This window comes from Arachis ipaensis, chromosome B03 (assembly GCF_000816755.2).
Source record: "Arachis ipaensis cultivar K30076 chromosome B03, Araip1.1, whole genome shotgun sequence".
In the NCBI taxonomy this organism is placed as follows: domain Eukaryota; kingdom Viridiplantae; phylum Streptophyta; class Magnoliopsida; order Fabales; family Fabaceae; genus Arachis; species Arachis ipaensis.
Window position 1 is genome coordinate 48,338,867 of NC_029787.2, and position 11,204 is coordinate 48,350,070.

Consider the following 11,204-nt stretch of genomic DNA (forward strand, 5'->3'; position numbering starts at 1 on the left):
AAACCACATACATAAACCACTAAGATAAACCACCAACATAAACCACTAACATAAACCACTAACATAAACCACTAACATAAACCATTAACAGAAACTACTAACATAAACCACTAACATAAACCACCAACTAAACCACCATCTAACCCGCATGCAAAACCACTAACTCACATGTACCGGTAGAACAAAGTTATTTCCGTACTAACCTCCTCGTTGATGACCCCAGCTATATGGGCGACTCCGTCCAAGCGATATAACCGTGCCGGATCGTCCCCCATCAGCAGAGTATTCCGTTCAGGTCTTTGTCGGAGAGAATCTGGGTCGTTTTTTCTGAGATTTGGTGGGGTAGGGGAAGGTGAGAATGGTTCGAATGAGGCTGATTCGAACTCCTTATATAGCCCAATCACTAGTAATTCGAACCAGAGTGGTTCGAATTACTTGAGGACCTAACTTAGCTATAATTCGAACTAGCTTGGTTCGAATTACATGCAATGCTAGTTCGAACCAGTCTGGTTCGATTTACCTTCAACTCTTTCTTGCTAATTCGAACTGGCCTGGTTCGATTTATTTCTAAATGCAGTTCGAACTAGCCTGGTTCGAATTACATTAAAATATGATTTGGCTTATTGCTGAATCGATTTTTATTTTGGCTGATATACGTAAATTTGAAGTGATGTTGGCTTATTATGGTATTTTGCCCTTATTAAATTTATGTTGAATAAATATTAAAGTGGGGTATGTTATTTATTTTAAACAGAACCGAAAATATTATATATAAAATTATTTAAATATGCTTTTATTTATTTATTTAATGTTAGAGAAATATTGGATATATGTTAGATATAGTTTATATAATGTAATAGTTTTTTGTTTCAGAAAGAATACAAATAGAAGATGGTTTGTGACATTACACGTCCTGAAGATCACATTGTTGAATACCTTGAACGTCCACCATATGTAAATATTTTATTGTAAATTATAATTTTTTATTTGTTTCAGAGTTCAAGAAATTTAGAATCAAGACATCTGAACCAAGATTCATATGATCCCCGAGTTGAGATCGAATTATGAGATAGTGGATTCTATCACATATCTTAAATTGGGAGACTTATTTTGCACAATGCACTTATAAATGCCTTAATCGAGCGATGTCGTCCAGAGACTCATACGTTTCATCTTCCACACGGTGAATGCACGATAACCTTAGAGGATGTTGCAATGATATTTGGACTCCCGATAGATGGTATGCCGGTGTCAGGATTACGGATAGCAGCACTAATGGCCTCGAAAATGAATTCATGACACAATTTGGTATTATACCTACTACCTCTGATCATAAAGGAAGCGGTGTCAAGCTTGCATGGCTCTGCACCCTAAAGCGGCGCATGCAGTTGGACACCGCACTTGGTAGACAAATGTACGTCAAGATACACTTATTATTGTTGTTTGGCACAAATTTATTTTGCGACAAGTCAGGAATGACAATCCACTGGAAGTTCTTGCCTTTGCTCCGAAATTTTTCTGACATTAGAGGCTTTAGCTGGGGATCCGTTTGCCTGGCACATTTGTATAGGGCATTATGTCGGGCATCACGTTATGATTGCAAGGAGGTGGATGGCCCATTGGCACTGCTTTATATATGGGCTTGGGAATGGTTACCGTTCCTAGCACCGGTGCGATCGCATCCTAGTTTTCCGCTTGCGTGCAGGTAAAATTATTTCATATGTTACCATATTATCGCTTATGCATTGTTTAGGTATATTATATAACATATATTGGTACTGACTGTTAGAGATTTATTTTATTTCAGCTGGATGTTTTGGCGCTCGCAGTTTCACGGATACCAAAAGTGGACCATTTCTCATATCAAGCGTTTACTAGATGATATTCCTGCAGATGGGGTTAGTTTTTTTGTTGTATTTAACAGTGTTGTTATTAATATTGGCATCATATTTGTGTTTGTATTTATGCAGTCATTTTGGAATGTTTTTGCAGTTTGTGTGGAACCCGTACAGTCTTGATCATATAGAAAATATTGTAGTTCCAAATGACATTTTGCAGCATCGATTGATGTGGAGTGCAGTTGTGCCACTAATATCGTTTGAATGCATTGAGTGGCATGAATCAGACCGGGTGATGAGGCAATTCAGTCTGGCGCAGGAAGTTCCTGGAGAAGCTACTCGTCTTGCAGAATCTCACAATGTGGTTCTGACTGGACCAAAGAACAAAGATTGGAGAGTTGAGCATTCTGGATACATTTTGAGATGGACAAACCGTTTGAGTTCCGTTCTGGTTGGTGATCCTGCACTACACTATCAAGCATCCGATCGGTATATGCAATGGTATACAGAAGCATATGGGGCTCACCTACGATTGACTGGTTATGTTCCACAGCCACAGCCACAGCCGCAGCCACAGCCCATCATACACCCATACCAGCTGCCAACTTCCTTTCCACACCAGTACTCGTACACACAGCCAAACCCTGAGCCTGGACCATTGTTCTTCAGTCAGTTGTTCCCTGACTCACACTCACTACACATGCCTCCCTACCAGGGATATTATCGACCTTTTATGTCACAGCATGTAGACACAGCTGCACAATCATCAAGCCGCCAGCTATATCAGTGGGTGGCTGAAATAGAGACATCTCAATGGGTAAATGACTTGTTCTTTGACCCTCAGCTACAAGTGCAGCAATCCTAGCCTCAAACTCCTACAGTTAACGAGCAGGCACCACAGCATAGTCAGCAATCGCCTCAAATTGCGCCAGGTCGGTCATCTGTGGATTCGAGACTAAGACATCGCAGTCTATCTCCATGCTTGGGGTCTAGAAGGTCTGTTGACTCGATCCAGAGCGTCGCTAGAGGGATTAGTCATAGTAATGCTGTTAATTTTCCTCAAGTGCAAGCACCAATGACTGCGGCTGATAATGATAGTGAGGACGACAGTGAAGATGATAGCGATGGTAATAGTGTAGTTAATATTGGTGTATTTAATATTATTGTATTTAATATTAGTCTATTTATTATTGTTAATGAATCCTAATACTTGATTAGTGTATTTATTCTTGTGTTTGTTCATGTCATGCAGCTGCGGCAGAAGATATAGATGGGGTGGAAGGTGCGAGAAGTTTCCACACTACCAATGTACAAAGTAAGGGGTATAACTTGAGGATTGACCCAACACGTAGGAGCGCAAGTAGATATACCCCTTCCACAATAAAAAAGGCAGTAAAAAAATGTACTAAATTTGTGAAAAAGACATTTAGCAAGTAATCTTTATATTTGTTGTTCACCTATTGTTGTAAGACTGCTATTGCGGTAAGATTGCTATGGTAGTTTTTGTATAATTTAATTCATAATGTAGTACATAATCCAATACAAGAAGTAAATAAATGCCGAAAACCCTAAGAATTATGAACACCACCACTAGCACTTGACCCTGGACGCTGAGGGCATCTACTTCGACTGTGACCCTGGCCTCCACAAAGCCTGCAACGCCCAGGACCACGCATATCACGCATATCCATTTCATTCAAGAAATGAGTTATTTTGGGACGTCCTTTGGATACTCGCTTTAAGTGCGGATTAGGTATATGCCTTGGTCCTTGATACATAGGCCATGTTGCTGGGTTCCCTAATGGCTTAAACCTTGCTCTATACACCTTCTTTATCTCCTCCATCCTATATACGTCATGAACATATTGTTGCCAATCAAGTCGTTGGTTCGCACAACACGCAAAGACATGACGACAAGGAATTCAATATGTCTGAGACTCACCACAATCACAATGCTGTTGACGAAGATTCACCGCATACTCTAAACCGCTGGGCATTTCGCGCACCTCAAAGACCTCATTCTGCCTATCAAATAAGTTAACTTGGATGTTTCTCGCTGCCTGCTGATTTAATTAAAGTTTGTTGATTGCATATTCAGAGAATACATGTCCCGTATTCATTCGAGCCTCAGCCTCAGCCCTCTTCCTAGTGAACAACTCATTTAACCTGTAAAAAGTTGCCTTGACAAGTGATGTAATTGGAAGATTTCGCGCCCCCTTTAATACCCCATTGATGCACTCGATTAGGTTTGTGGTCATATGACCCCAACGATATCCATTATCGAACGCCAAAGCATATTGCTGACGTGGGATCCGATTGAGCCACTGAGTGTAAGCCTCACCACGCTCACATAATCTTGCATACTGCACATTAAATTCACGCACAGTCCTACAACAACCTGTAAAAAAAACAAGAAAAAAAAAGTATCACCACATAACACTAACATCATTATTTAACTACAATTTACGTACCCATATTTACAATTAACTTCTATAAATACGGTGCCTTGAAATTCCTTAAGAAGTTGGATGCTATGTGCCTAACACAAAACATGCGGATAGCTCTCGGAGGCTCCCATGATCCGTTACTACGTGCTATTGCTGAGGTAATAGAGTCGTGTCGATCAGAGATAAGCCCAATACCATCCCGCGTCACCACATGTGTGCGCAAATGAGTAAGAAAGAAGTGCCATGCATCAGAAGTCTCACCTTCAACAACGGCAAATGCAAGAGGCACAATATTGCCATTGCCATCCTGAGAAATTGCAACTAAGAGAGCTCCTTTGTATTTGCCATACATATGTGTGCCATCTATTTGGATGATTGGCTTGCAGCTCCTAAATGCTCTAATGCAAGGGTAAAAGCTCCAAAACACCCATGTCAGTATCCTAATATCCTCGACCACCTCATCCCCTAGGTAAGCTGGTGCAGTTTCGATCTCAACTGCAGCTGATGGATCTTTTTGTACCATTGCTTCAAACCATGACGGCAAAGCTTCATAAGAAGCTTCCCAACCACCAAAAATATTTGCAATTGCCTTTTGCTTAGCCAGCCATGCTTTGCAGTAACTTATCGTATAATTGAATTTCGATTGTACTTCAGCAATCACCGATTTCACCTTTAAAGATGGATCAACTTCAACCAATGACTTTATAACTCTGCAATCATGTCTGAGTTTATCTTGGCATGATCTTGAGAGATTGTTGTCCTGGAGCATGTGTGACTACCATTGTACCGCCTTATAACCCAACAAAACTTTTTCTTAATAAGACTAGCCCTGATAAGCCAATCGCAATTTGTTCCATATTGTACACACTTAGCATAAAATGTGGTTGGCTCAGATTCACACACTCGATAATCCACACCCTGACGAATGGTATAATCTTTAATTGCTGCAATTATAGTTTCTCTAGAATTAAACTCCATGCCGATGACAAATTCACCATTCGTAACAACAACAGGATCTACACCAGCCATAACAAGAAATAATTCTTACTATTACTAATAATGATAACAATAATAATAAATTAATAATAATAATAACAACAAATAATCGTAATAACAAATAATAACAATAATAGTAATGCATAATATAATAAAGGCTAATAATAATTATTATAATACTAATCACAATAAAAATAGAAGACTACTTACCTGCATTGACAAACTAAGGAAACTCTGGTGCGTTCATAGCGTCTAGATCCAAAGCATGCATAAAAGAAGGCTCTTTAGATAGATGCTGGCTCGTTAGTGCATTTGTCACATCTGCAACGTCAGGCTCAACTATGATATCATCTTCGTTGACATCTTCAACTGGACCAACAATATGATAAGTGCCCTCGAATTCCTCTTCACTTTCAGTGTTATAAACCGTCCAGTCGATGTTAGGTTTGGGTAAATTAACCTCAACTAATTCTTCGAACTCAACATATAACTCGATAACTGACACTTGTGCCCGTGTTTGTTGGTAGATCGAAAACATCCCTTGCATACTTGCATTGTCAACCACATACATTATTTGAAATTGAATAAAACTACCAAATACTAACACAGGCTATCTATAAAATATGTTTGTGACTCTCTTTAATATTTGATTATCAACACACTGACAAAGTATACTCTTAAATTCCTCATATGTTATTCCAAAAGGAATAATAAGATCATATGGATTTTCACATACAAAACTCACACCTTCAGATGTTTGTGAAAAGATTTGACAATTATAATATATTTTCAAACTAACACTTTCCTCCATTTTTCTTCTCTTACTCTCTCAACGAAATTAACCATACTCAGACTCAACAAATTCATTTTTTCTTTTCTAATACTCGAGGTATATTTTTTTAATCTAAAAAATACAGTACGCCCCTTGCATAATGTCATTCCGCCCCTGTGTTCTAGTAATACGCTGTTCTTGTATTGTCAATACGCCCCCTTGTATTATGTTTTTAATATTAAACTAATACAATACGCCCTCTTATATTGTGTGTTTAGTATTAAACTAATACAATCCACCCCTTGTATTACTTTTTAAAATTTTCGAAAAAGCAATACGCCCCTTGTATTGTCTTTTTTTATTTTAAAAAAAAAAATATTTGGGTAAAGCAATTCTCCCCCTACAGATTGTTAGCCTCCAGAAACATACAAAACACCACCACATCCAATAATAAAGTATTACACCAAATCCTAACCAATATTAAAAAAAATGAGCCGATTATGGATACATATTCTAGACAAATTAATTAACAAATATAATTTGAAGAAACACATACATTAATTACAAGAATTCCACCAAAATTATTAACCCTACTTTTTTCAACGAAGAAACATCTATCCTTAAGCATTTAGCTCTGAAAATCATCCACAATACCTTTTCTCTTATGACTTCATCCATTACTCTAAGGAATTTCAAAATTTCCAAAAAATAATTGAGTTATTTGCACCTCACAAAAGGACTAACAAAAAAATAGGGAAATATGCAGCTAAGAAAATGTGCAAAATGTTGCTAAAAGCACTTATTTTAAGGAAGCTGAATGTTCTGCACCTCAATAACTTCTCCCCAGCACTGCTTGATTGAGTAGAGTTCACCACATCCTTTGTCTTGTTGCTCACTTTCTTGCTGCATCAAACCAAATGAGAATCACGATTTAGAAACGATAATATTAAAAATTATTGGGTTCAAAATTTAAGGGTAAATTAAAATAATAAAAGAAAAGAACGATTCTCGTGAGGAAAGCATGCATGATGACTAAAAAACAAAGAGGAGGCAACTAGGCAGACTTTTGTTTCTTACCTTCCTGGAAATATACAGCTCCCGTGACCTGCAAGGTATTCCCCACAACAAAAAGTAAGAATCCCACTAATCTCTTTTGTTATAACATAATAATAAACCATGGACCCCATTTGCATACTTAAATTAAGTACTTTGATGATTCATGTAACAGTAAGATATTGCACGGTAAAAAAAAAACTTGGAAACATGACAAATTACTACGTTAAGTGAATGTAATCTAGAAACACGGTCCAGAATCTTTGCAATTGTCAGAGGGAACAGGATGCTCTCAGATCAACAAGAATTCAACTAGGGACATGCCATGGGGGCATGGAGTGGTTTTTGTTTGTTTCGCACTGCCCTCAATGCTATTACCAACCAGTCCACTCTATTTCATTTCAGCTTTGCAGTTTGTGTGGGTGCCACACTCGAATGCACCTTCATTTCTATGGATCATTACCACAACCCCAATTCAAAGTTCTAATCATTTCCCTGTCCCCAATTATCATCACTAATAAAGTTCCTTGCATTAGTCACGAGACTCAACATTTCACTGATTCATTCTGCTAATATTACCATAAAGTAACTAAATTAGGCAAATCAAGAAGGACTGTTTGTATTGTTAAGTGTAAACCCATAATAGCCAGCTTAAAATATGAACAAAAAACAACACCAAGACAAACGAAGTGAATGTGAATATGATGAGAAATTAAAGAACAATGAATGAATGCATAATTAGGCACTTACTGGGATCTGTTGTAGTGATCATAGCTACACCTTTGAAATCACAAGTCCCAGGAGCCTTCCCTTCCTTCTGGAAATAGCTATCAAAGGCATAAGAAGCATGGCTCTTCACATTGTTAGGCTGATAACAACTCTCACCGGGCTGAATCTCGGAGCAATTAGCCCGGCCCGGCCCACAAGCCCAATCAAGTGCAGCCTGCAAAGTCTTGGTATCAAAACCATCCATGGCAATGCAGTATGTCTGATTGGTAGTATCATTGGCCATAAAGGTGCCAATCCCGGAGACATGAAGCAGATACGCCGGCGTGGTGTTTCCATAAAAGAGTCCCCAATTCGCCTCCGAGACCGGCGGCGACCTCAGGTCCTCATTGAACAGCTCGTAGATATACACACTGGAAGTTGTTTCCGGATGTAGAGGGGTTCCGCCGTGACCCAAAATATGGCTAATCAAGTTTGAATTGTAGGTGTCTGCATTGTCCTTGGTAGCATAAGGCTCTTTGGAATCACCCTTTGAAGGCCACCCTGTTTCGGTAACAAGGACCACGACATCAGTGATGTTAAGGTTCTTCATTGAGAAATAAGCAGCATCGACCATGGCATCAAGGACATTGGTGTAGTGAAGCAAGGTGTTGGGGTCAACCATTTCCTTAGAAGGAGTCAAGGGTTTGAAGAGAGCATTGTCGATTGGAACCACACCCTTGTTCTGCATGAAGACGTAGTAAGGGTAAAGGTTCATCATCAAGGGGGAGCCGGTTTTGGAGAGAAACTGAAGGAGAGGGACGATGACAGAGGAGAAGCTCTGGTTGAAGAAAGCCTGAGAAGGAGGAAAAGGGTCGAGGATAATGGAAGCGGCGTGAGGGGTTGAAATCTTGATGTGCTGGTGGAGGTTGGAGGCGACGAGGGCGCTGTAGAGGGACTGAATGGCGGGGAGGATGAGAGGGGCGGAGGAGGGGACGGTGGTTAGAACTTCGTCGCCGACAGAAATGGCGGTGATGAGTGTGTCCGGGTAGAAAGAGACGACGTTCCGGTCGATCCATGAGGCGGCGGTGGTGTTGGAAGAGCCAATGGCGAGGAGCTGGTTGTTGGGGACGCTGATGATGACGCGAATCTTGGTGCGTGAGAGTGCTTTGAGTATGTCTGGGTTTGCATCGTAGATTCTTATGTGCGTTATCTTCTGAAGCTGAAGAAACGAAACCAGTTGCGATGGCGGTAGAAGGTTGGAGACGTCCGTGCCAACGTTGACTCCCACGTATGGCTGCTCGCTTTGGTTTTCCTGAGCTGCAAAATCAAGAAAGTGGTTAGTGTCAGTTGTTCAGACTTCAAAGGTAGTTGTGTTTTGTTTAAGTTAGCGTACCCACCCAGTGATGGTGTTGGTAGTTCAGTGCAGAAAAGGAAGAAGAAGAAGAAGAAGAGAAGGGTGTTAGTGCGAGTGAGCTTAGAAATTGCCATGGAGTGATGGCAACTTCACTCCCTCGTGCTCTACTACTTCTTCAGCTCCTGCAGATCCTTGCATTATCTGAAATGAAATATAATAATAATAGTAATGATGGATGGTAGGTGGGAATTTCTTTGGTTGGGTGACGGAAGAGAAGGGGAAGAAGATGAGAAAATGGGAATTGGGTGCCAAGTGGTATAAGATGGGATGGTGATGCTGCTGCAACTCACTCACTCAGGTCTTCAATCTTGTCTGTGGAGGAGCGTACTGCCACTCCGGTGCTCCTTCATATTCACTGGTCCACCACATTTCTCATCTACCCACTCTATTCCCTCTATCTGTAATTCTGTATTAAGTAGGTAACCTTACCGGTGGCGGTGAAGCCGACACTACAAGAAAAAAGAATATATATTTCACTCTAGTTAATATTTTTTGACTCCAGGGTAAATGTTGTGGCATAGTAACTTTGAGTTCCAGTTATAAAAATTCGATTTAGCTAAATTTTTTATTGAAAAATCTCCTCAAACAAAAAAGTTTTAGTTAAAAATTACTAAAATGTATTATTTTTAGTTTTATTTAATGCAGTCTGTAATAAATAAATGTTAAATAAAATAAATTTAGATGGTTTGAATTGTTTTTTTTTTTAGTATTACCGTTAATAAATATATTAAAAATTTGAATTTTGTATGTTTTGATAAAAAAAACATTAATTGATGATCTAAATAATAGCTAACATTTAAATATTTAATAATTAATAGTAGTGGTAGTTGCTTTTAATTGATTGTCTGTCTCCATCATCTTGCTTAACAGTTTAACACTTCCGTTTTTTTTTTTCTTTGTTTTTTTATGGCGTAGACAAAGCTAAAAAGAAACACCAAAAAACACAAAATAAAATTACTCACGGGATTCGATTTGGAAAAGGGTAGGGTTTAGGCACTTTTCGCAAAAGCGAGGAAATATCAAAAATCAAAATAAGCAAAGTTTTCCAAAACTTTTCAGCAGATGGGTATGGAAGATGCATGGGTTGGAGCCTTGGAGGTTAGGAGGATAACCCACCCTACTAGATTTAGGCATTTAGCTTGATAAGGTGGATTGCAATTATCTAGTTTGAATTCGGATGTTGTATGCTGCTAGGGAATGATATGGTGGACCACATCTTGCTGTAATTTTTTCACAAATTAATTGTAAACTAGTTTACAATAAAATGTATCATATTAAATCATTTGAAAAAATAAAAACGGTTTAAACTGTTTTATATAGAAAAGTCAAAAGACCAATTTTTAGCATATAAAACTGATTTTAACTATTTTATATACTAATAATTAGTTCAAACTAGTTTTGCTGGTATTGTTCACCTAGGATGTGTCGATAACACCATATTTTTAAAAATTTAAATAAAAAGTGTATAAAAACTAATTTTTAATAAATTAGTTTGTATAAGTAAAAAACTGTGAAGAGGTGAAGGATGCAGTTTGGGATTAAGAATTATCAAAAGCATCGGAAAGTGATGGATATAACATGAACTTTATTAAAAGGTGTTGGAAAGAGATTGGAGGGAAATTTATTAAAGCTGTGATGACATTCTTTCAGACTGCAAGGCTGCCAGTAGACTCCAATGTCACTTGGGTTGCGTTGGCATCAAAGTTTGTGAGTGCGAAGGACATAAAGGATCTTAGACTAATGATGAGTGGATAATTTATACGCTTTTTGGCAATGTTTTTAGGTAGTTTTTAACATGTTTCAATTACTTTTTATTCTATTTTTATTAGTTTTTATGCAAAAATCACATTTCTGGACTTTACTATGAATTTGTGTATTTTTCTGTAATTTCAGGTATTTTCTGGCTGAAATTGAGGGACCTGAGCAAAAGTCTGATTCAGAGGCTGAGAAAGGACTACAGATGCTGTTGGATTCTG

At 38.5% G+C, this 11,204-nt stretch overlaps 2 protein-coding genes across 4 annotated transcripts in view; one reads left to right on the top strand and one right to left on the bottom strand.

Moving 5' to 3' along the window:
* Positions 1-447, top strand: part of LOC107634435 — a 14,257-nt gene extending 13,810 nt beyond the window's left edge. Inside the window, exon 4 of the mRNA XM_016337940.2 lies at positions 387-447. Within this exon, the coding sequence (XP_016193426.2) occupies positions 387-447 (61 nt within the window). The remainder of the gene's footprint in view (positions 1-386) is intronic.
* LOC107630458 (glucan endo-1,3-beta-glucosidase 1-like) lies at positions 6,563-9,650 on the bottom strand. Of its 3 annotated transcripts, XM_016333597.2 has the most exons (5): positions 9,509-9,650; positions 9,212-9,477; positions 7,857-9,131; positions 7,131-7,158; positions 6,563-6,956 (listed from the first exon to the last, which is right to left on the bottom strand). In XM_016333597.2, the coding sequence occupies exons 2-5, from the start codon at positions 9,300-9,302 to the stop codon at positions 6,782-6,784; spliced, it is 1,569 nt and encodes a 522-aa protein (XP_016189083.1). In that variant the 5' UTR covers positions 9,303-9,477; positions 9,509-9,650; the 3' UTR covers positions 6,563-6,781. The 3 variants fall into 3 exon arrangements, with proteins under 3 accessions (XP_016189083.1, XP_020974548.1, XP_020974549.1); XM_021118889.1 differs by having other exon boundaries at positions 9,212-9,641; XM_021118890.1 differs by lacking the exon at positions 7,131-7,158 and having other exon boundaries at positions 6,611-6,956.